The following is a 25,228-nucleotide window of genomic DNA, read 5'->3' on the forward strand; positions in this document are numbered from 1 at the left end:
GGGGTGCTGGGCCCGGCGGGCGCGGGCCGCCGCCGCCGGGAGCCCCATGGAGGCGCCCGCGCCCTGGTGAGCGGCGGGGTGCGGCGGGCCCGGCCCGGCACGGCCCGGCGCGACGCGACGCGACGCGCGTGCCTGGCAGGGGGGGCCGACCGTCGGGCGCCTCCACCGGGGCCTCGCCCCCCTCCGGCCCTTCCTCTTGGGAAGCCGCAGGCCTCGCTGCGCCGCGCCGCGCCGGGCCCCTCCGCCGGGCCGGGCCCCTCCGCCGGGCCCTGGCCGTCATGTCGGTCACGGCCGCCGCTGGGCTCTCGGCCGCCCCCCCGGCGGGGCTGGGGGCCTCCTGGAGGCGGCCCCCTCCTCTCCCCCCTTGGGTGTCAGCCGAGGGGAAGGGACGAGCGGGGGGTGGCGGGCCGTGACCGCCTGCTTCTTACGCCTTGCTTTTTGCTTCCCCTCCTGTCTTCCAAGCTCGGAGCCTGCCAAAGCCATCAAAGCCATAGACCGCAAGTCCGTTCATCAGATCTGTTCGGGGCAGGTTGTCCTGCATCTAGGTACTGCTGTGAAAGAGCTGGTGGAAAACAGCCTGGATGCTGGAGCTACCAACGTTGGTAAGCTGCTTTCCACCATAATTTCATCAGAACGATGCCTAAGATGCTTTAAAACCTATGTTTTAAAGTAAGTATTTTTTAAAGTGTGATGCACATATTTACAAAGTACTTTGCATTTGGGCCAAACAGGTTTGTCCTGATTTTACAGATCAGCTAAATCATTTAAATTCCCAGGTGCCAGCTGTGTTCATAAAAGCATGCGATTTTTGTGTGTGTTACTTTATTTGTAGCTCGTTTAGTGGTTGAGGAGGGTTATGTGGCCTGCACTGCTAAGGTGATTAGGCACGGCTACCACCAGTACTGGCCTCAAGCTAGCAGACCATTAAGGTAAGGTTTTAGTTTGCAGAGCTGCCCTGATGATAACTATTATAATTGGAAAACTACCTTTCAGACAAAAATACAATGAAGCCCAACTATCTGAAAATGCAGGTTGATTTGTGTTAGGTTACTCTAACTTGGGAAAACAAAGTTTTTATGTTCAGACTTCATACGGAAAGTAATTGTCTCATAAAGTTATTTGAATTATGAACTTAATACTGACCATTGTTTATGAACATATAGAATTAAAAGAGCTTTTATTAATACAATTTATAGATATAAAACTTAAAGATTATGGAGCAGAACTGATAGAAGTTTCAGATAATGGAAGTGGAGTGGAAGAGGAAAACTTTGAAGGCTTGAGTAAGTTGAACCTTTTCCAAAACTTGTATTTGGACATTCTGAAAGTATTCATATATATTACTTTTTACAAACTTCCTAATTTTAATCATTTTTAATAGATACTTGATCTTTGTATGATAGTAAAAACACCAGCATGATTTGGGCAAAACTAGATTTGACTTTTGCAGTGCTTGTGTGGCCACTGTACTTGTGGCTTAGAAGTAGTCTTTGATTTGATTGCATGTTTAAGTGAAACAAAGAATAGCCATAACTTTGGAAGAGGAGGTTCTAAATAGTCATTTAGATTCATTCGTGTTGAATTATCGGTCAGTTAATCACTGAAAGTGTCAAACTATGAAAGTAACTGACTTTGAGAAGTGTATTAGCTTGAATATTTGCTGAAAGTGAGCTTGAGTTTGTATACTTGATTGTCAAATTTTCCATTTACTTAGTTGTACAAAATTTGGGAGCAGAAGCAATGCTGTATGACAAATATAATGAGCCATTAAAAAAAAACAGATTTTTTTTTTTTCATTTAATGATTAGGGATCGTTTCATTGTCTCTGTGTTCCAGCACAGTGCAAGTTCAGGGTGCTGTTACTAGTTCTGTGACCTCAGGGTGCTGAGGCATCTGCAGAGGCTGGTGACTAGCGCTGTGCTGATGGTGTCAGATGAGTCCATGTTAATGCGAACATGATGGAATAAATTTACATCTCTCTGCAATACACCATGCACAGCAGGAGACCGCAATTGTTTTCTTGCATGAGAACATCTGTGACAGGTACATCACTGTCTGGGGCAGCTACCATGTGCTGCTCTGAGGCAGGCTGTAATGCCAATACCCATAATACGATATGCTTTGTCAATTTCTGGTGTAAGTATGGAATAACAAGTCCATCTGTGAATATTAAAGAGATCTTGCATGTAGGAAAAGAGAGAAAGGAAACACTAAATATTTAATTATTTTGTGTCTGACAATTATGTAAAATACAACGAGTTATACAGAAATTTTTTGCTCCTTGAGATGCGTACCAAAGCTACTTGCATAAATCATTGTCACGGTAGACAGAAGTGGAATTAAATATTTTAAATATCTTTTTCCAGCTCTGAAACATTATACATCAAAGATACAAGATTTTTCTGATCTAATACATGTTGAAACGTTTGGGTTTCGAGGTGAAGCTCTGAGTTCGCTATGTGCATTAAGGTAATAGTGTTAAACTTCTTATTAGTAGGAAGTTACTATAGGCACAGAAATAACTAGAAAAGACTTTTCAGTTTATCATTATTGATAAAATGAGGTTTTAGAAACTTTCAGGTCATTGTTAGCTCTGTTTTGAGCAGTAGGTTGCACAATATCCTGGTGTCTTTTCCAGTGTGAATTATGCCACAGTTCTAAGCATTTGATTGGTCCTTTTATATACGAAATCCAGCATTACTTAGGTATGTAAGTCTCTGCAGAGTGGAACTCTTGTACACACACAGGTCTCTGATCCTCGGATATATAGCACTATAACACCTAAGTGCTGTTTACTAGTCTGCAACTCATTAAAATTGTATTTAATACCTTCCCACACAAACTGTACATTTGAAATAGTACAGCTTTTGTACACAGTCCTGTGCATCAAGAATATTCTAGTGCAATATATTAATATGAAGAAAGTAGCGTCCAAACAAAATCAGATTTTAATGTTGCATTTCATATCAGAAAAATGAGAGAGGTATAAATAGCATTTTTTTTCCATTTTTAGCTAGGAAATTTAGAAAGACTGCTACACTCTCTCCAGGTATGTTTTAGGTATCTTAGTGGTGAAGAATTATCTTTAGTTAAAAATACATAGTATTGGGGTAATTTCTACACCTGATTGGGTTACCAGGAATGGAAAATACAGTGTTCAGCGAGTAATTCTGTTGCCTCTTTTCCCTCCATCAGTGATGTTACCATTTTTACTTGTCACAAGTCTGCAAAGGTTGGGACTCGTTTGGTATTTGATCATAATGGTAAAATTACTCAGAAAACTCCTTATCCACGACAACAAGGAACAACTGTTAGTATACAACAGTTATTCTACACTTTGCCAGTGCGGCATAAAGAATTTCAGAGAAACATTAAAAAGGTAGGTTTGATCAGAAGTTGTTATTTTAAAGGAGTGTGATATCCCAGCTTATTTTCATTACTGAATGATGCACTGGTCTCTGTAGAATACATTGACAGTATTTTCTGTCAGACTATTTCATGCCTCTTTTGTAGCTTTGTAAAACAAAAATACAGTGTTCCCATATGCTTTCCTTTTCTGTTTTGCAAATGATCTGATTTAGAGGGGCAGTCTCAAATCTTCAAATATTGAAAAGGTTCAAGATGGTGATTGCCTTTGCACATTCTTAACTGGGCAATGATGTGTTGTAAACTATTTAACATAATCTTGTAAATAAGTTGTTTGTTTTTGAAGACACTGTTTTTCACGTGCAATTTTTTTTTTTAATCTGTTTTGCGAGGGTTTTGAAAAGATGAGTGAGCCTCTTTTGGCAATAGAAAGATTAGTGTTACATGAAAATAAAGAATGGCCTGTTCAGACTTTTTTTTTTTTTTTTAAGAGACATTTCCTACAAATGTGAATGCTTTTGCTTCTTTAATAGGAATATGCCAAAATGGTCCAGATACTGCAAGCATATTGTATTGTTTCAAAAGGAGTTCGCATTAACTGCACTAATCAAGTTGGCCAAGGGAAAAAAAACTCTGTGATATCCACTACTGGAAGTCCTAGCTTAAAGGAAAACATTGGAGCAGTATTTGGACAAAAGCAGGTATTACTTATTATTGAAAACGGAGATAATGTAGCTGGAGAGACATATTAAGATCTAGTTAAATAGAGAGGATGCAGGAACCTCTTAAAAGCGGAAGAAGATGGAGTGTGTGTTGTATTCCAGCACACCCTACAGGTTGAAAAGGGAGAAACAGTGTAGTCTGTGTTCCCCTGGTGTTTCTGAATCTGCTTAGAGGAAACATGTTTTAATGGAAGAGAAATGATACAAGAGATATGGTTAATGCTTAATATCTCTCTGAAGCCAGTTTTATAAGTTCTTATCGTGGTCTTTAAGAAGTGAAGGTCCTTGATCTATCCTTTTGAAAATCAGTATGAGCATGATCTATATGTCACAAAATAACAATTAAAAAGAATCCCTTAAAATGTTGTGATATGAAAGTCTTAATTAGGGGATAGAAAATAGAGGTTTCTGGCTTCTGTAACCCTTTCCTGTGAAACTAAATTTTGTTAGTGTTCTGGTTAACCTTTAAATGGGAATTACAGTTAGCCCTTGTAGAGGTATGGACTGTGGTGCTTTCTAAATATTAGCTATAAAAATAACTGTTATTCTCTAGAAGAATGCAAAGGGGTAAGAGCAGTAAAAACTACTCTTCCTACAACTGTATAGTACAACCGTCAAGCATACTGGTTGACGGCTACCTGCTGGATGTTGCTACGAGTTCCTCCCTTCATAGTTCCTATGTAGTGATTTCAAAGCCTGTTCATGCTGTGACTGAATGACCAGATGGAAGATGGAACTTTGTATTGCCTAACAGTGACAAGCATTGCTGAAAATTGAGGATTATCTGAACAAAATATGCAGTTTATACCCCGCTTATATAATATCAAATATTTGCTAAAGCAGTAGAAGGTGCTCTAATGACAGAAAAATCAATACTGGTGTAACTGGGAAAGTACAGCAAACATATCTATGCTTGGATAACTTGTAGTTCAAATAGCATATCTTTACGAATAGCGTTGACATTATTTCAAAATAAACTTGTATCACTGGTCTTGCCTTTTGGTATTGCATAAAACTTGATTAGGTCATATGTAGCTGGAGAGTCCAAAATAAATTGATCATCTAATTTTTCTGTGTAAGTACATTTTAAAATAAGAGTCTATGTGAAATAATTAAGCCGGAAGAAGTGACATCAAAGGATGTAAAGAAGCATTCATTAAGGCTTTGTTTCTGTGGAGGCTCTTCAGCAAGGTAACTCTCTTCTAGTAGGTTAGGTATGAGTATTGGGTAATTTGGTTTATTCAGCTAACTTACAAATAAATACTGTCATATCATATTTTTTTTAAAGATAATACAGAATAGAAAAAAATATAGAAATACTTCACTGTGAATGAATAAAATTTGAACCATGGAGAAGAATAAATGAAAAGCCTGTTGTTTTAATTTACGTGATTCTAATCATTTGGTACTAGTTGGAGTGAGTATTAGTGGTGTGAGGGTGTTTTGTTTGTTTGTTTGTCAGTTGCAGAGCCTCATTCCTTTTGTTCAGCTACCTCCTAATGAAACTGTTTGTGAAGAGTATGGACTCAACACTACTGACTTGCCGCAAAATTTTTATAGGTAATCAGCAAAGCACAAACCACTGTTGTCAGTGACATTTTAACATAACTCAAAAATTAAAAATATGTGAAAAGTATGGTGGTTAGTAGTAATAAAAATAATGGAGGACAGCATAATGGATAATTAATATGCAGTTTGGGAAAGAATTTTACTTGAGGAGAAAAAAAAAATCAATTAGGGACTAAAATGTTGCTAGCTGGATGAGAAGGTATGGCAGAACTGATATTCTTTATGTCCTAGCCAGTTTTAGCTTCCTGTAATCTTCTGTTGAGTTAGTCACCTCTATTAGTGCTCTCAGTAATTGTAATTTATGAATGAATCTTTGCTTTATACCTGTATTCAGTTGTGTTATTGGGAAATGATATGAGATAAATGTGGATCAGTTTGTGTAAATACCTTTTACTTTCTTACTGTGTGTGTCTTTTTTTTCCCTCTTAACTCACTCTACGTGAGATTTGCAAATAGATGAATCAGTGTCTGACTTTTAATGTCAGTTTACAGCTAACCCCTCTTTAGAGCAGGAAAACTATGAATGAGCTTCTTTTAAAACAGACAGCTTCTTTTTTCTAATGCCTGATGGCCTATTAGAGCCGAACACCTAGCCTTTATTAGACAAGGGAATGAGATAGGAAATACATATGCATACTTGCTGATGCTTGTAATAGTGTTGCTTGTAGCCCCTGTACTCTTCTCTGAAATATCCTCTAACTCAGAAAAGTTTTATCTTTTGCCTTCCTCCTCTGTTTTATCATACCCTTAATATATTGTTCTTCAACAGTATCACAGGTTTTGTTTCTCGTTGTGATCATGGTGTTGGAAGGAGTGCAACAGACAGACAGTTTTTCTTTATCAACCAACGTCCATGTGATCCAGCAAAGGTGCAATTTATTTACTTTTCAGTAGCAGCACTGACCTGTTTGATATCCTCCAGAAATCACTGGATTAGTAGCTGATATACATGTTTTTGGCTTGATGCTGCTAGTTACTGTCACTTTAAGTTTTTGTCGTCTTTGGGTCCATGTGGGTGAACAAAAGCTGAATCTCATAAATCAGGATTTAGTAGATTAGTTTTAATAGGGGCTAGATAACATACTAGTGAGAAGTAGAAGATTGTAACTTTTATTTATTTATTTATTCCCACCTTCTCTACAGGTTGCTAAGCTTGTGAATGAAGTTTATCACTTATACAATAAGCACCAGTATCCATTTATTGTTCTTAACATTTGTGTAGATTCTGGTGAGTTGTAAATGATTTTTAATAATTTCGGTAAAGGTTAAAACCTAATACGGGTAAAATTGATATTAATATATTGCAATCTTCATTTATATGAATGCTTACTTATTGCAATGGATTGTTTGGGTTTTTTTTTCGTTTTGCTTTGTTTTGTTTTGTTTTTTTTTTTTATCTACAGTTAGTGATGAGGAGACAGGGTCTAGCTGTGGTTTCACTTTTTCTGTACTCAGGAGTAACCTGAGTTACTTATCTTGAGTATTGAGAAAAAGACATTCTTGTGCTTTCCTTAATTACAGGAAAATGAAAAAAGTCATGTTAATGCATAGAATTAAATTCTCTTTTGTTTACTGGAATGTTAACTGTGGCTTTGTTTTTAATCCCGTGAAATAAAAATGGGGGGTGAATGAACAGAAAACATTGATCCAAGGGTGGAAGAAGCTATTTATTTATTTATGTATATATGCATATGTAAAATTTCTAATGTAGGTGTTTTTTCTTTCGATTTTTAGAGTGTGTTGACATCAATGTAACTCCAGACAAAAGGCAAATTTTACTACAGGAGGAGAAACTTCTATTAGCCATTTTAAAAACTTCTCTGATAGAGATGTTTGGTAGTGATGTTAACAAACTGAATGTCAATCAGAAACTTCTGGACATTACAGGTAGGATTAATGCCAAATGTGAACCTTTTTTTTTTTTTTTGGTATGGTATATGCTAGAGAATTCATAATGGAGAAGTGTGCTTTAAAAACACATGAAGAAATGACAAAAATGCTTGTCTGTTAATTGACACATCTATCAAGGCATATTTCTCATGTATTGCTTACATTCTGGTTGTAATGTTATTATCAGCATTAATAATGTAATGTTATTATCAGCATTAAATAATAATAGATGATCCTAAGTTAATAAGTGATTTACAATCAAATTTAGGAGGAAAAGTTAATACAAAATTAATGTTTGGAAAAGAAATTCTTCCCAAGATACTGGGAAAAGATCTGTGTTTCAGAGGAGGGAGTAGGGAGTTGTAAACAGTATGTTGTTGTTGTTGTTGTTTTCCCCTGTCCCCCTACACTGTTGCTATGTTATCTTTTTAGTCAAAGAAGTATCTGGAATGTTATACCAGACTTTTTTTTTTTTTTCTTATATAAAGAAAAATGATATCCTTGTGTGGTGAAGCATGTCAGCATGCTTACTTAGGAGCTCATGAGCTGAGTAAAAAAGCTAGGATGAGGAATATTGGACAGAACCACATCGTTTATTTAAATGTTTTTTTGGCTGAATGGTTAAAGTCTCATTAACAAAACAAATAAAACTTGAGATTTTTAAGTACAAGTTTCTTTTGTTTTTCAGGTTTCATTGTTTTATGTTAACTACAGAAATTGCTGATTCTCACATCAAGTGTATTATTTTCCAATACGTATATAATACTTTCTACTCATCCATCATCCTCATCCCACTTCTTTTGAACAAAGGTCTCTCTCGTTTCCTCTTTCACTGATCTATAAAATCAGGTGCAGCCTGATTCTTGTAATTATTTTAAATTTGCTTTTAGTAAAATTAAGTGTTGAATTGACAGTCTGCATCTGAAGTTTCCAGATTATCTGCAAATCACATGTACCACAGGTATCTATTGTGCCAGCTCTGATTCCTTTCCAATGGACTTCTTTGATAGCCATTAAAGCATAAGAGCAATTCACCTTTCATTGTCATTCCATCATTAAACTTTTGAAAATATAAATTAGAGTTGTGATTGAGTTTATTGCTTTTCCAATTTAAAATGAGACTTGAATTTATTCACGCAAATACCATAACAATAATCACAACTTCAGTAGCTTTAGTTGCTAAAAGACTAGTTGCCTGTTTGACAGTAGAAACTGATTTTTTATTTTCCTTTTGTAAAGATGTAACAGCTTATCCATCAGATAGTAATGTATTTCAGCCTCAAAGTCAGTCGTGGCCTGAAGCTTAAGGGCTCATTTGAGGAGTTGGTTATTTTTCTACATCTCTTCTTGTTCCCTTTACAAAAACACATTATTTGTTTTTACTTTTTTTTTTCAGCTATAATTAAATTAAAATCTTAAAATATCCTTCATTCTGTTTTTATTAGGCAACTTGAAGAGGACTTTTCCTGAAGAGACAGAAAAGCCTCAGGTGGAAATGCTGCCTGACTTTGAAACTCAAAATCCAAGCAGTGAAGGAAAGAGAATAATGACATTAGCCAGATTAAGGGAGTCATTCTCTCTCAATCAAATGACAGAGAGTAATTTTCAAAGCCCTAAAAAAGTAAAACGGCAGCACAGCTCCCCCAGACAGCTTCCACCATTTGATAACACTTTGAGTCCTGTAAACACTCAAAAGGCTGTCTTGGGCAAGGAGTCTGAGAGTTGTTGTGAAATGGAGTCAAAGATGTCAGTTACAAGCAGAAACTTGAGAAAATCAGAAGATAATACAGATTCTGGATTCTGTAGCACCTCTGCTGAATCAGATGTTGGGTATAATATGCCAGAAGCTGGGAGCTGCATCAGTAGTGAAAGAGTAACTAATTCTCCTGAAGAATTCTGTAACTCAGAAGAGGAGCCTCAAAATGAAAGTCTTGAAACTGTTGGACAGAGTGAGAAATCACTGCAATGTGATGTTCAGTTCTTGGGCACTGTGCATGAGTTAAACCGAGAGAATGACTGTAATAATCTAAATAAGTCTCAAGTAGCCAGTAGTTCTTCCTCAAACAGAAAGTGTTTTAAAAGTGAGGCAGATGATTTAAAGGCAGGTACATGTCCCGAAGAGAAGAATGCCAAGAACTATGTTGCAAGCGTTGATGTACTGGTAAAAGTTGAAAAGAAAACTGTACCACTTGAATTCTCTATGAAGGTTTTAGCAGAGAAGGTAAAAAAGGTAATACAGCAGCAACAGAGAAGTACAGAAACACAGAATTACAGAAGATTTAGAGCAAAAATCAGTCCTGGAGAAAATAAAGTAGCAGAAGATGAATTAAGAAAAGAGATCAGGTATTTTCATCTTCATTTGTTATATTAACCAACCAATTACTAAAAATAGTTGAGAAAAAAATATAAGAATTGTCTTGAGGTGGTGGGAGGAAAGGATTATGTCTACTTGTTAATTTTGGATACATCCTTTTATGTAGTATATACCATTAAAACGTCATTTTGGCAAGTTCTTTCACCTGACAAAGGTCTGCAGCTGATTGAACTAAGTGGAAACAGAATATGAAAAAAAGACAATAAAAAGAAGGCCCCCAAAATCATAGATTTGGTTTAGTTAACAACTGCAATATGGTGTGGTCAGAGAAACACCAGATTTTATGACAGATGAGAATGTGCTGAATAGGTTCTATAACTCATATTTCTTCCTTCTGTGAAATTGAAATTTGGTGAGACATGGCTGTGAAAATAATTACCTTCAGATGGTCAGTGGACAGTAAATATATGACTCACGAATCTTGCTAATAAAATGAGTGCTATAAAAGCTGTCTTTTTGCAGAAAGAAAGCAAGTGTGTCAGCTACCTTAATTTAAAACTAACAGGTCTTTATGATGGGTTCTGTTCAGTCAGAAATGTCATCATCAGTGATCTGGCGTCTGCTGCTGACTGTTCTTTCTCATGTTCAGGAGCTTAAAGGAGTGCTTTTTCTTGTAGACGAAGTGCTTTCATCAAGGGAGGGAAAGATGTTTTAAAGTTTCATGCTGTCTAATATGGTAACTCATGAAGTGTAACTTGTCATCTGTTTGTATTTTCTTTATACAGTAAAGAAATGTTTGCAAAAATGGAAATCATTGGCCAATTTAACTTAGGATTTATAATAGCAAAGTTGAATTCTGATCTTTTCATAATTGACCAGCATGCTACTGATGAGAAATACAACTTTGAGATGTTACAACAAAACACTGTTCTCCAAGGTCAGAAGCTGATTGTGTGAGTATTTTCAGTGTATCAACAATAATAACTTTCTAAGTTTAATTCAGTGTTTCAGAAAAATATTTATGATTAGGTAGTACTTCACACATTCAGAACACTTAAGATTTTTTTAATATATTTTTGTCTAATACATAATCTTTCTAAGAGACCACCTTCACATGATAAGTCACAGATAAATTTGAGTTATAGCTCCGCAGTAAGTCACTCAAACAGATTTCATATTCAGTTTTTATGTGAATTGCAATTTGTTAAGCATGAAAAAACATAGTTTGGAGACAAACTATAGATTGGAGACGGCTGTGGCAGCAGGGAGTGCTGTTTACTGAGTATCACTTAGAAGCCAAGTGATTTGTTTAGTAGTGAGTGTTTTGGTTTTTTGATTTTTTTTTTGTTTTTGTTTTTCTTTTTTTGCAAAGAGTAAGTGAAATGTTCCTACAGAGAGCTCTGTATTACTGTTGCTAGATTGATTCTGGTACCTAGCTTAAGTAGTGCATACTTGTGCAATACTGTATTTTCTCCTCCCTCTTTTAGGCCTCAAAATCTTAATTTAACTGCTGTAAATGAAACTGTATTGATTGAAAACCTGGAAGTATTCAGAAAAAATGGGTTTGATTTTGTCATTAATGAAAATGGTGAGTTTGGACCAGAACAACTGGAAGTAAAAGTCCACATGATTCTTCCTTTTTCTCATGTAAAAATTCCTTATGGTAGTTCTCAGAAAATTTGAAATAATATGCATTTAATATAATATGTAAATTTAAATAAACTTCTGATTTTGTGACCTATTACACTATTAACAGAACATTGTAGACTAAGTATTTATTTCAAACCAACTTGATAAAAGAGGTTGATGTAGATTGTTTGGATCACTGTATGACTCAATAGTATTTTCTGGTAACATTACCTTAAAATCCTTTTGCTGTAGTAAAATGCTTGCTGGTCCCAGCAAAGTTAGAGGTAAGCAAATGATAAATCCAGTAATTTTAAACTAATAGATAATAAATAGTGTCATTCGGCTTTCTTTATGCCTTTAGCATTGACTTGCTGTGTGCTCTTGAGCAAATTGCATCTCTTGAAAGCTCTTCACGTGTCTCTTACAAAGCAAGAACAATACTTGTTTAACCCACAGAGCTTTATAGGAAAGGATTGTGTAAGTACTGAGTTAGTATTTTGGCATTTGGGAAGTCACTATGGATTTTTCCATATTATTTTTTAATTTCAGAATCTCTACCTTTTTGCCTAAAATGTCATTAAATATCAAGCTCTTAACAAAAAAAAATTCATTATTTTGTAGTTAACATAAGCTCAAAATATCTTTAGCTCTTTGAAATTGAACAGTTCATCAAAAGTTGGATTGGTCTGCTTTTAAGCTTGCAAGTAACTTATTTTTGATGTTTTCAGAAACAAATAGATATCTACCACAGTTAAACATTTTGGTTAGTTTATAGCATCCATCAAAAGACTAAATTAAATCTTAGCATGTGCACAGATCACATTAATGTAATGTATCAAAGTAATTTCTCAATTTTTCTCTCAAAGCAAAAGGTCATTTCTTATGATCGTTGTTTACTAATCTTTCAGCTCCTGTAACTCAAAGAGTTAAACTGACTTCCTTGCCAACAAGCAAAAATTGGACTTTTGGTCCACAAGACATAGACGAACTGATTTTCATGTTAAGTGACTGCCCTGGAGTCATGTGTAGGCCTTCCAGGGTCAGACAGATGTTTGCTTCTCGAGCTTGCAGAAAGTCTGTAAGTACCATGCTTGCTGTTTTTTTTTTTTCCCCAAATAAATATAACTTACTCCATTGAACTACTTGTGTAGCTGTATATACATACTGCAGGGGAAGTGTTTAGTGTTTTGGTGTAAGCAGGTGACATCTTTCATCTTTCTTGTGTTTTTGCCCAATATAAATTGGGGAGAATTTCTGGTGTTTTTTCTCATATTTGTTTTAAACTGGTGCACTTACAAACATAACTGTTTGTTTTTTGTCTTCTGATCATCTTGTAGGTCTTTCTACTTCTAATGCCTTGCACATTATTTATTGGCTGTAGTAGTTGAAGGTATAGCTCCTGTCTGTGCAACAGATGTCAATGGAGAAAGAAAATAATCTTTTTTTTTCTTTATTTTCAGGTGATGATTGGAACTGCACTGAATGTACAGGAAATGAGGAAACTGGTCACCCATATGGGTGAGATTGAGCATCCTTGGAACTGCCCCCATGGAAGGCCTACGATGAGACATATAGCCAGTCTAGATTTGATTTCACCGGAGTAACAGTCAGTTTGTGCTTATTAACACTTTCAATTTTAATTGCTTGGCAATACTTTGAGATTTTATCATGACTGTCTTATATCGACTAAAAAATTTTAGCCACTATTTTTTGTATTTGAAGATGGTAACAGTTGGAGGCATTCTGCAAGTTTTCACTGTTATTCCTATCAAGCCAACAATTTGGACATACTGGAATTGATGTGTAAATAACATTTATTTTATTGTGGTCTACCTTCTGTATTGCTTATTTTGCAATCAAGCTGTTTTTTAAATAAATCTTTATATATAAGATCGAGACTAGGTGAACGTTAGTACCAAATATAGTGATTCTTAAAATTAGGTGAAATGTGAATGTGAAAGTCCTTAGTAATGCCCTAAAGCAGACATTAAGTTTCTGTGATCATACACTTCCTTTAAAAAATTTGTATACGGGGTGTAAGTTGTATAGAAGTGAAAGTACTTTTTTTTTTTTTTTCCTTATTACTGAAGTTGCATTGTATTCTATATGTACTTCAAGCATTAATACTGCATTTAATGATCAGCTCCCAGGCATCTGTGCTTAATGTACGAATTGAACAGAAGAATTTCTCTGACCCGATTACTTTTTAATTATCAGTGCTTCCACCCTTATCCCAAACACTCCGTTCATTTTGTTTTGTTTTATTTTATGAGAATGAATGGCAGAAGCAGTCGGCGCAGGCCGCGGCCCGTGTCGGCAGGACGGCGGTAGTTTACGGTCCTTTTGAAGCAGGCAGCCGCTGCAGCAGGCCCTTTAGCCGGCTGGCGCCGAGGCTGCGCCGCGGCGTGTCTCGGTACTGAACCGCACCGCGGGCCGGGCCGGGCCGCGCCCCGCCGCCGCCGGGGCCGCAGGCGCACTGGGAGTCGCGCGCCGCCGTTGCTGTGGTGATGGCAGTGCGGGAGTGCGGCTGAGCGGGGAGGCGCCGAGTCGCGCGCGCCGTCGCCAGGCAGCCGCGCGCGACGCGCTCTCCGAGCCGCCGCCGTGTGGGGCGGTCGCGCCGCACAGGCGCCATCGCGACCAGGCCTTCGGCAGTCTTGTCACTCTCGTAGCACTCCTGACGGGCAGAACCGCCCTGCTTCACGTAGGCGGTAACCCTGGGTAGTGAACATCACAGGTACACCTGCTGCTTCTAACTTTAAATACAAAATGAAAATATTTCTGGATTTATAGCTTTAAAGGCAACCTAAAATCTGAAATATTTCTGCAGCTGTCATTTCCAAGACCCTCATCAAACTCAGCTTTCCTCATCTGAGAGAAATGGCTTTCAGCTTTCCCCCGTAGATATTTCTAGACCCGTAAAAACATACTGGTAAAGATGTAGACCTCTGAATAGCAAACTTAAGATATCTGACAGCAGACTTTTCTGTTTCAGTATTTTCTGATAGATTTCTTAGTAATTCATTGATATCTCCCTGATAACCCTGGGGTTTATGCAGCACAAGCCAAAACCATTTCATTGGGGAATTGTTGCTTCTGTCACAACAATATTTTTAAATAGTTGTATGCACTGTGATTGAGGAAAAGATCAAAAATCTTCACAGCTCTTTCTTTTTGTCAAATATATTTAGATTGTGGGGGAAAAAGTCTTTACGTAAGAAGACAGTAGATGTTCAGGAAAAAAACACAGGTTGAGACAATTCAATAATTATGGCAAGGGACAAGAAGAAAGATGGCAAGAAATCAGAAAAATCTGTATGTCCTCCTGCTCCTGCACAAGATACTGCAGTTGAGAGCCGCTCAACTAAGCCAACAAGTGTGCTGACTTCGGACAGAGAGAAAAAACAGCAAGCAAATCCTCTGGTACCGAAGAAAAAGCCAAGAGTGGTAGAAAAGCCTCCAGTTCAGTATTTTCCTCCATACCCTAAGGAGCCTCTTCTTGCTCAAAGTATTGTAGAAAGGTATGTTGGTTACAACTACATCTTAAGTCAGGAAGTCTGATTTAAATAACCCTTGTATGCCTGCTATCCTACAAATATGGATTTGACTCTGTTTTGAGGCAACAACTATCTAGTATACAAACAGACATGAAAAAGGAAGCCCTTAAGCAGTAGGAAATGGAAATTAGGTTTTTGTGGTTGTTCACACATAGTATCTCTAACACCATATTTGTGATACCCATGGAATTCTTACGCCTTTTTGCATCCAAGAGTGTTGCTGGTACTCTGTACACCTGACAAAAGCTTATTCTTTTGGCTTTGTTCAGCTAGAGTGAAATTTAGTCTTAAGTAGACAGATAGTTCCTATGCTATTTTCAGCTGTTGTTGTCCTTTAATGTTTTGGGCCACTGGTATCTGCACCAGTGTGCAGACTGAAGTAAATTGAAGGTCATTTATTCTGTGTTTGTCATGATTTAATCTTACTGATAGTGACTTGAAATGTTCATCTTTAGTTTGTCTTCTTTGTAGGTATGAAGGTAAAAAAGTCCATGGACTGTATGAGGGTGAAGGTATCGCATATTTTGAGGGGGGGAATATATACAAGGTGAGTGTATAAATAAATAAAAAGAATGGATCAAATTCTAGAACTCTTTTAGTGTAAGTGGAGGCTGAGTAGTTAAAAAGCAAAAGCTCAGTTGGCTTTTGGCATTAGAACTCTTGTTTTGATACTAGCAGTTGAAGGAGAATTAATACGTTATTTCAAAATCTTACAGTCACCGTAGGCTTAGCTGTGGTAGGAATGAATTTGGAAACAATACTATTTTTTTTTCATTTTGAAGGGCATATTTTCTGAGGGACTTATGCATGGACAAGGGACTTACACGTGGGCTGATGGAGTGAAGTACAAGGTAAAGTGCAATACAGCTTATGAGTGAACACTATTACAGTCAATAAGATGTGCAAGTTCAAGGGAAGTGGGCAAGTGACAATAAATGGCACAGTGCGGGTAGCAACTGCAGAACTGTGGCAGTAATTTCCATCAAGCCTGGGTTTTTCCAGGGAGTTGGTCTTAAATCCTTTGCATTAAGCAGGAACGTTGAGTCACATGCTTTAGTTTTTCTAAATGTTGCAATTTAATTTTTTAGGGGACTTTTGTTAAGAATGTACAAATGTATAATGGCTGTTATAGATGGAATGATGGCAGCGTATATAAAGGATCAATCAGCAATGGAGTTAGGCATGGATATGGATTGTTCAGGAGTGGTATGCATCCAGTTTCTTACACTGGCTACTGGTGTAATGGCAAAAGACATGGAAAGGTAAATAGAAACATCAAATGAGACCGTTGTCTTGGGTGAGTAGTATCCAGAACAAAAAGCGCTCTTGTGCAAACGTTTGGCCAAAAAGTTTTGTATTGTTTTATTGGTTTTGTGCTATATATATATATATTTTTTTTTTTTTGCTAAGGATCTTCTCTGCAGTAGCGTATGCTAATTAAAACTAGTGAGGTAGGATCTTTTCTATAGTAAAAGGGATGAATGATATGCCAAGAGTCATTGGTAACTTGTGTGTCTTCTCTTTTGTGCTGCTCCGATTAGATGATGACAGTCAAAATTGACAACAGCATCTGTAGTCATGTTTAATACATTTCTGACAGATGTTTAGCTTCCCGCTAATGACAGAGTGATCCCACCTCCCAGATGTGCAACATAGACCAAGTATGATAATAGCTAAGACTGTGTACTCTAGGCAACATGTAGTTCCAACTTTTTAAAGGGAACTAGCTTTTATCTGTCTGAATTTTGTGCATCCAACCTGACACTCTACTGGGCCTGACATTTGAAGACTAATGCTCAGCATGTGAGGAAGATCAGTTCTAATTACATGTTTTGAGGTTTGTGTCACTAATAGGACACTAAAATTATGCAGGCTGCTGTAGATGTTCACCAGTGGAATGGTCTGTCTGATTCATTCTGAGAGGAAGCAATGATGCAGAGAAAAACAGGACAATTAATGTTGTATGCTAGCTGCATGATTGCCTTCTAAAGAAGATAACTGTAGACCTAGTGTTGAAAGTTGAGTTCTGGATGAGTCAGAAAGCTGATACACCTCTTAAGGGTAACTGTCCTTAAGTTACAATCTGTAAAAGTATTTGCAGCTGGCTTAAGAAATTGTGGTAGACTTTGATGTAATGTAGCTTACTTTCTTTTTCTTTCAACACCTGGTCTTTTTTAAGGTCTTAACTAGTATCTGTAGAAAGAAGGTGTCTTTATATTTAATTTTAGTTCTTCAGTGCTTTTAGCATTCTGTTTATATCAAAGTGACTGTAGGTAAGAGTGTGATTGTGTCTGGTATAATTTATATGGAATGTTTTATTAAATGTAGATGCATATTTAGCTATTGATTTAAGCTGACTTCCCTATTTATTTCAGGGTACCATTTACTATAATCGGGGACGTACCTCTTGGTATTCAGGTGACTGGGTAAATAACAACAAAGAAGGATGGGGAGTTAGACGGTAAGTATGAAAACATTTTTGTTCTTATCTTCAGATTTTTTATTTTGCATGTATTATTGTACAGATTCTCCTATTATTTAAAATGAGTAAAAACACTACCATTTCAAAATAGTATGTATTTGCTGTAGTGGAATAAGTAATTGTACAAAGTGCTCAATAATAATAAAGTAGACCTTCTGTGTGACTTAAATTTTTATGTTGGTGTGTTGCTCCTGATCATTCCCACAAAGTCAGTCATTTAAAGACAAATTCGGTAAACCTGATTTGGTAAGCCAAAATCTAATTTGTCATATTAAAACAAATAGATTCGATCGATTTGAATAGATGAAGCTCTTTTCATGAATTAATGAATTATTTGGTGGAATTACAAATGAAAGAATATGTTGACTAGCTATGACAGAGATTCTTTGGACAAAAAGATCTAGTTTATGTTTTACAATGGTTTGTAACTTAAAAATATGAGGTAAACAATGACTACAATCAAACCAGTGTATTCATGTCACAGTGAGCCAACTTTTGAATGAATGCTAATATCCCCTGAGGTTTTACTGTAAATCTTGTATTCATACGATCCAGTCAGAATTTAGAATATATATACTGAATTATGTAAGTGAGTAATTCAGACAGTAGAACAGCAAAGTTGTGCATGTTATAACTGGGTTTTCTTGATCCAAAGTACGGCCATAATAACCTGTTGGTTGTCTCTCAATTACAAAAAAAGTGTTATTTTACTAAGGACTTGTCAGAAAAGTGGTATATTGCTACATTGTTTTAATATCTTATGGGCATGGTTCTCAGATCATGCTGAGCTTATTTGTACTTGTACTCTAAGAACTTTGAATTTATTAGTACCTTAATATATTATCTACAAGACTGGTAAATGGCCAACTAGGAATATTTTCCTTTTAGGTAGTCTATCTTTTGATGCAATGCATGAATCAGAATTTTGTTACCTTAATACAGAATATCTCTCCTAAGGTGGTTCTTGCCATCCCTCAGCCAAGATGTTTAACTCTTATTGATTACCAGTGAGAGACAAACACTTGTTTATCATTTTTGTTTATGAGAACCTACAGTAGCTAGTCATTAACTTTCTTACTGTTTTTTTTTTTGCAGCTATAAGTCTGGAAATATCTATGAAGGTCAGTGGAAGAAAAATGTACGTCATGGAAAAGGAAGAATGAGGTGGTTGACAGCTAATCAAGAGTATGCAGGACAGTGGGAATATGGCATACAGGTAACAGCCTCTTTACGTTGGTGTCTGCTCATTTGCTGTAGTAGAAATAGAGAGAGAACTTTGTGCAGTATCAAAGAAACTTGGTGTGATTTGACAGTTGAGATAGTGGGAATGTACTGTTTATTCATAAGTCAGTTCTCATGTTTTTAGTTATATTCCAGTTTTTAGTCTTACAAAATAATAATTCTCTAATGGAAAGTATAAACCCTTTTCATAATAAAATATTAAACATTCGCAGCTATACTTAGCTTGAGATTTGACTTCACTGGTGAGATTAAGTGGCATTTTACTTCTGTGCCATCTGTGAAACACTAAACTATGCTTTCCCTCTGGTAAAGATTTATGAGGCAAGGAAATGATTTCTGGCATTTTCTATTCCTTGCCTTTATTGTTTTGTTGGAAAAGAAATGACAGCTACATCCACAGTCTTTTCACCCTACATAAAATTGTCAATACAAGTCCGACTTCTGGAACATGATGGGTCTCCATCTGGCATGCTGTTCCTTGTGTGGCTGTTCAGCATTATGGTCAAAAGGATTCAGACAGGAAGAATGTCTTTAGGCCAGTCCTGTTGGTAGAGTCTGCTTATGTACGTGTTGATTCAGTGTAACATCTGAATGCTGCTCCCATGCATCTTGGTAGAATAGTTGTATGTATCGCTTGAACTACTGCTGCCATCCATGGGTGCTCTCGTTTGAGAGCCTTTCCAACAGTGACTCTTAGAGATACCTAGGCACATCCCCTCCTTTTTTTAAATTTGGACCTGTAGCAATAGTAACTCTTTTAGTGACTTCTCTTTTTCTTTTTAAAAAAAAAAATACATTTTTTTTCCAGCATGGGTTTGGCACCCACATATGGTTTCTGCAGAGGATGCCTTTGTCTCAGTATCCTTTAAGGAATAAATACATAGGTGATTTTGTAAATGGGAATCGTCATGGACATGGGAGGTTCATATATGCCAGTGGAGCAATGTATGATGGAGAATGGGTTTGCAATAAGAAGCATGGCAGGGTGAGTACTGACAAATAGTGAGAGATCACTAAAGACAACATGAGAAGCATTATTCTGCTCTGTGTAGTACAGCTCTAGATTCCTATAGGAAAATACATTCAATTTGCATTGTGGATAGAATCACAGCATAAAGTACAGATTCAACTGAAAGCAGTAGGACTCCTTCCAAGGACCTTGCTTGGCAACAGATTGACTTGGGGGTTAGGGGTGTGTGTGTGTGTATGTGGAAATGTATTTTACAGTGGTGTTTCAGTGCAGTCGATGTGTCTTCATGTTTTTTCAACTGTTGGCCAGTACTTTCACTGTACATTATCATATGAGCTAGTGGATTTCCATCTACTGTCATACAGGGATGTACTCACATTAATAGGCTATTTTTAACACTGTGTTCCCAAAGGGTTTTTTTAAGTATTAGGAAAAACTGTGGACAGTCCTTTTAAAAGGAAAGATGTTTATTTCTCAAGTATCTTTTTTTTTTTTTTATTTTGAAATATAATTTAGAAAGTCTTCATCCCAGTAAGGTAATTCAATTAACAAGTGACAAAGTACTGTGTAAAACTGGGTAAGAAAAATTCTTTGCTTTATGTTATCACATATTTTGCATTTTAACAGAGATTCTTATACAGAAAATTAATTTAGAGCATTAGTGTTGTTTTTATTGATCTTTCATTAAATGGGAAAATTTGTATTGAAATTAATCAAATGAGTCTGTCTGTAGGGGAAGTTTGTCTTCAAGAATGGGCATGTTTATGAAGGAGAGTTTGTAGATGATCATATAGCAGAATATCCTGCTTTTCAAGTGAATGCTTCGAATGTACAAGATATGAATTCGATTTGCACACAAAGTCTTTTGGGCACTGGTAAGCAGCCTAAGAAAGCAACAAATTGAACTTCACATTTGTTAGTTATTACTTCATTAGTTGTTACTTTTCTAAAAATAATATCGAGCTGTTCGTACTTACTCAAGAGCCAGACATATTTTTTTCAAAGAACTTTGATAAAGAAGAGAATTATCTTTTAATTAACGCATTTTGTTCCCATGCTTCTTCTTTGTTGTCCGTGACACTTCAAGTTGAGTGACATGATCATAACAAATCTTTTTATGATTTTGGAACACTGTAGCCTGGAAGTTTCATAAATATCAGCATTTGTGATATCAGCATTTTCTTTTGGTTAATAGTTAGAGTTGCCTAGATGGCTCTTTAATGGTTATGGTGTTGATTATTAAATATCTACTTATCACCTTAAAAGACTGTTATTCTCCTTCTAAAGTCAGTAAAATAAGAAACAATAATATGTTTTATTTTGCTTGTATATTTTTGAAATTTTGAAAATTTCATTTTATTTTAATTTACTTCCTTGTTAGAAACCATCAGAATGGTTCTTGGCTTAAGAAATACTTCTCTTCTGGGACCAAATATTGAATTAGATATATCTTCACTGCTTGAGTTCTTCCCAAAGGAAGAGAGACAAGAAGAAGTGAAGCAAGTAAGAACCTGTTGTCTGGTATTTTCAGTTTTTTCTGCTGGTATGTTTCACATAGTTTTAATTTATTTCTGATTTATTTGCATAAAGTAAGTCTTTGCATTCAAGAATTATCCAAAATCTGAAGGCAGTGAAAATATACAGGCAAAAAGAATGAAGAAACAGTGTTGTGTATTCCTGAGCTCCACTAGAAGGGAATAAAAAATATGTTCTTCTTTCTGGAAGGGTACTCATCATCTACTTTTAGTTACTGCAAAGTCTGGACAGGGTCTCCACTGATGCATTGCATATACTAAGTCCAGTGTTGCTGAATGAGAAGATTTTAATTTCAAACCTATTAGATGACACTGTCTTTTATTAGTACAAGGGACAGTGATTCCTGTTAGATGCTTCTTATTCAAAAACGACACAAAGTTGTCCATTTATCTATATAAATACTGCTACCGAGCTGTATCATGCAAGTTGCTTACTCTTATGTTGGTGTCTTTTACCTCCCTTGTGCAGCAGTTTATATGCTTTTTACTGTGACTGGCAAAGTGTTTATTGTTAATGGGTTTGATATGTAGAGAGAGGTATAAAGGTTTATTGGCAGATAGATTTATTTTTATCAGCCACCAAACAATATTTATTATAAATATATTTGGGTAATATTTTTGTGAGAACTTAACCAGGAGTATATTTTTGGAAGTCAGGAGATAAAAAATATTATGCCCCATTAGGGGATTGGTAGATGCTGAGCCCTGCTTGCCATGAGAACTTATACTACTTTGTTCAGGTAGAATTTGCTGTGTTGAGACATATGACAGAACTGAGAAGAATTTACAGCTTCTACAGCAGCTTAGGCTGTGATCATTCCCTTGACAATACCTTCCTCATGACTAAGCTCCAATTTTGGAGATTTCTGAAGGACTGCCAGTTTCATCATTGCAACTTAACTCTTGCTGAAGTGGACCGGATATTGAGTGGTTCGTATTTCTATTGACTAGGGGGACTAGAATTCAGGAATTTTAATAATAAGCTGTGGGAAGTTGGAGTGGCAAGTTCTTCTGATAGCTCAACCCTGGTAGTTCAATGGCCCTGAGCATGTCCCTCTGTGTGCTTATGTTCTTGCTGGATGTATTAGCATTTATCCAGGCACTTTAGGGCCTTAGGTGAGAAAATGCAACATAAAAATACACTTTAAAAATTGTTCTGAAGATTCAACAGTTCAAAAATTGTATTATCCTCTGGTCTTGCCATTACTTTTACCTAAAATGTTTAGAGGATCTGAGAAAGAGAAGTAGAAGAAAAATAGTCTTTTTTTTCCCCCAGTGTTCTTGAAGTTTCTTTTTTTTTCTTTTTTCCTTTCCCTTCTGTAGAGCCACTAAATGAGTTGGTTCCACTTAGAGCTTCTGTGGGCCTTTATCGCAAAGATGTATTTCAGTGTCCCTCATGTAAGAAGGGATTAATTCCAACTTCACTTCCCCCTTGATTCCCATATGCTGTGGGGATGAATTTCCAGAAAGAGAACTTAAAATTCAGTTTTAGAAGGGCGGTGCTGCCTTGTTCTGCTCATTTGGAAGCAGTGCTGTGTCTGGTCTGATTATTCCAGGAGCATTGTAGCACTGTGGTAGGTGGAAAGTGAGAGGATAAGAGAGTCTTACGGGCCTGTGTCAATATAAGCTTTGTAATGTCAGTGATAGCAATAGAGATTATTTTTTCTTTTTTTGTAGGTGATAAAATACCACTAGAAGAGATACATTCTCCATATGAAACCTTACTGTTCAGAAGATTTTTATCTTGCCTTATTCATTTAGCATTTCATATTTATCATGAGGAGCACAAGTAAGTTTCATCTTTTAGTGAAATTAATTTCAGTGTAATCAGTTAGTTCCTGCCAGGGCATCCTCTCTTTTCATTCTGCTTTGTTCGAGGCATCTGCTTACCCTTGCACTCTTACTTGTTCATTTGCTTTCTGTTGTCTGTGCTGATACCATGCAAAGTAGAGTCCCAGTGATAACTTCAGAGTTTCATTCTGCACTTGTATTTGGTATAAGGTTTTTTTTTTATTTATTTATTTATTTATTTTATTATTATTATTTTTTTTCAGAAACCATGCTCTCAGTGTATTAGTGCTTTTGGAGACTGGTTCTTACTATGTAACTATATATATAATCTTCTATTATTCAGTTTAAATTTTAGCAGATAGTAATTAAGAGAAAAAAAAGAAGAGTAGACTCTGGAATTTCAGTTGGACTCTTGATCCTACTACCTGGAGGTGTTTTTGAAAATTTTACTTCATGCCTTTTACATGAATTATATAATATCTTTCACAATGAGCTACATACATAAAAGTAAATCTTCTCTCCTTGATTCCGTTTAAGAGGGCAGTAATGCAAGCTGTTCTTGGGCAAGACTCTTTGCAAGAGAGTCCTAAATTTAATTGAAGAGTTTGAGAAAAATCTATTGTAAAATTTTTGCAGATTAAATGTACTTGTAAAGGGTACTTGTAAAAATAACGCCCATTATACTCCGTGTGCAAAAGCAAAGAGCATGTATTTCTGTTTCAACTGCAGAGAAGAGGGTCCTTATCTGCATAAGTGTTTCTTAGAAATGATGTCCAAGAATGTTGTTCCTACTGCCTGTCATATGCAGGGTAAGTAATGATGTTTCTTCTTTGTGGTTCAGAATTAATCAATTAGTAGTAAATACATCAGAGCTTTAGAGTGATTGTTATTTTTTCTCAATTAATTTTTACAGGTATTTTATTTTCTGAACGTGCTGTTTGTGCCATGAGCTACATTGACAAATGCTGGGAAATATACAGAGCTTTTTGTAGACCAAGTACTAAGCCTCCGTTTGAACCCACAATGAAAATGAGATATTTCCTTTGGATGTTGAAAGTAATTATCTACTTTTTTTTTTAGTTTTTGATCTGGCTAAGTGCACATTTGTTCAGTTTATACAGTCATTTTGAAATTTTCCTGTAGCTCCTGTGAATCATACAGGTATGAGTAATGTTTGTATGAACTGTCCAACAGATGTAAGAGGGACAGTTACTATGGAGAGCAGTGGTCCTTTTCAAGATCACATTCTGATTTCTTGTTTGAAACCAGACAAGTACTTTTTTTAAGTGAATATAAATATTTTTGCTAGTGATTTTTTTTTCTTCCCATAAAAATTATGCACTAACATGTCATGGTGGTAGAACTCAAGATTGGCAGCTCTTGAAATAACCCATTAAAGCATTTTAATAATTTATTAATTTAAAGTATATATTGCATCGTGGACATGAGATTCTTTTCTAAAACTATAATTCAGGGACAGGTCCAGATTACAGTGAAGTCGGGGAATGACTCTCATTGGTGTGATTGTGTTTTGGGGCAGGCTTTCACTGATTAAATCCAAGCCTGTGTTTGCTGCTGGAAATGTGATGCCTCTTTAGCAGGCCTCTTTGGGATAAATGCCTTTTGATTTATTTTTTATTTTATCTTTTTTTTCTGAAAAAAAGAAATCAGATGGCAAAATTCTAATATTTGATAATTTTATTTATTAGCATTCACAAGCTCTCGCTTAGCACTGTGTTTGTCATCTAGGAAAAATTCTGTTGATTTCAGTAAGGCCAGGATTTTACTCTGTCATTAATTATGTGCTGGAGGTGTCACTTGAAACCACTAGAAATTTTCACACAGGCCTTAAAGGGATTTAGATTAGGTCGATGTGGGAACGCTTAAGTGTTGCGAACACTTAATATTTTATCTTGCACAGGATTTCAAGCTTCTAAGCAAGCAATTAACTGCTCCAAGACTTGTGGAAATACTTGTCAAAGACCATCCCTTTCTATGTGATGGCAATATCAGCAACCTGGAGCAGGAGGTGTGTATGGAAGAAAGCACATAATAGTTCATTGCTACAGGAACAACTAATATGAATTTTAGGAAATCCTGCAAATACTGATCTATCTGCCAGAACAGGAAAAGAATCTAATTTATTATGAAAAAAAAAAAGAGT

The 25,228-nt window shown here is 36.3% G+C and overlaps 2 protein-coding genes across 6 annotated transcripts in view; both read left to right on the top strand.

The window, feature by feature from the left end:
- PMS2 (PMS1 homolog 2, mismatch repair system component) lies at window positions 1-14,746 on the top strand. 2 transcript variants are annotated; one of them, XM_062588696.1, is made up of 16 exons: window positions 1-66; window positions 463-602; window positions 1,197-1,283; window positions 2,367-2,469; window positions 3,196-3,379; window positions 3,900-4,067; window positions 5,551-5,648; window positions 6,427-6,526; window positions 6,801-6,885; window positions 7,392-7,544; window positions 8,993-9,890; window positions 10,647-10,814; window positions 11,349-11,449; window positions 12,399-12,568; window positions 12,951-13,096; window positions 14,679-14,746. In XM_062588696.1, exons 1-15 carry the CDS (start codon window positions 47-49, stop codon window positions 13,092-13,094), a joined length of 2,619 nt encoding a protein of 872 aa, XP_062444680.1. In that variant the 5' UTR covers window positions 1-46; the 3' UTR covers window positions 13,095-13,096; window positions 14,679-14,746. The 2 variants fall into 2 exon arrangements, with proteins under 2 accessions (XP_062444680.1, XP_062444681.1); XM_062588697.1 differs by lacking the exons at window positions 12,399-12,568; window positions 12,951-13,096; window positions 14,679-14,746 and having other exon boundaries at window positions 10,647-10,798; window positions 11,349-11,443.
- LOC134147518 (radial spoke head 10 homolog B-like) overlaps window positions 14,685-25,228 on the top strand; it is a 25,655-nt gene continuing 15,111 nt past the window's right edge. For 3 of the 4 annotated variants that reach the window (XM_062588700.1, XM_062588698.1, XM_062588699.1), the window contains exons 1-12: window positions 15,837-15,895; window positions 16,133-16,306; window positions 17,420-17,505; window positions 18,622-18,742; window positions 19,577-19,753; window positions 20,472-20,613; window positions 21,120-21,241; window positions 22,014-22,203; window positions 22,951-23,062; window positions 23,794-23,873; window positions 23,978-24,120; window positions 24,986-25,093. In XM_062588700.1, the coding sequence (XP_062444684.1) occupies window positions 15,848-15,895; window positions 16,133-16,306; window positions 17,420-17,505; window positions 18,622-18,742; window positions 19,577-19,753; window positions 20,472-20,613; window positions 21,120-21,241; window positions 22,014-22,203; window positions 22,951-23,062; window positions 23,794-23,873; window positions 23,978-24,120; window positions 24,986-25,093 (1,503 nt within the window). In that variant the 5' untranslated portion in view covers window positions 15,837-15,847. Of the gene's footprint in view, window positions 15,009-15,515; window positions 15,592-15,826; window positions 15,896-16,132; window positions 16,307-17,419; window positions 17,506-18,621; window positions 18,743-19,576; window positions 19,754-20,471; window positions 20,614-21,119; window positions 21,242-22,013; window positions 22,204-22,950; window positions 23,063-23,793; window positions 23,874-23,977; window positions 24,121-24,985; window positions 25,094-25,228 lie in introns of those variants that run through there. The other variant, XM_062588701.1, reaches the window with a different exon arrangement.

The sequence above is a fragment of the Rhea pennata genome, chromosome 15 (genome assembly GCF_028389875.1).
Source record: "Rhea pennata isolate bPtePen1 chromosome 15, bPtePen1.pri, whole genome shotgun sequence".
NCBI lineage: Eukaryota > Metazoa > Chordata > Aves > Rheiformes > Rheidae > Rhea > Rhea pennata.

Bases quoted from the DNA above. Each gene is read 5' to 3' on its own strand.
- PMS2 (XM_062588696.1), top strand. From the start codon at position 47: ATGGAGGCGCCCGCGCCCTG. The intron at 1,284-2,366 runs GTAAGTTGAACC...ATCTTTTTCCAG, and splicing joins GGAAAACTTTGAAGGCTTGA to CTCTGAAACATTATACATCA. The intron at 4,068-5,550 runs GTATTACTTATT...TTTGTTTGTCAG, and splicing joins CAGTATTTGGACAAAAGCAG to TTGCAGAGCCTCATTCCTTT.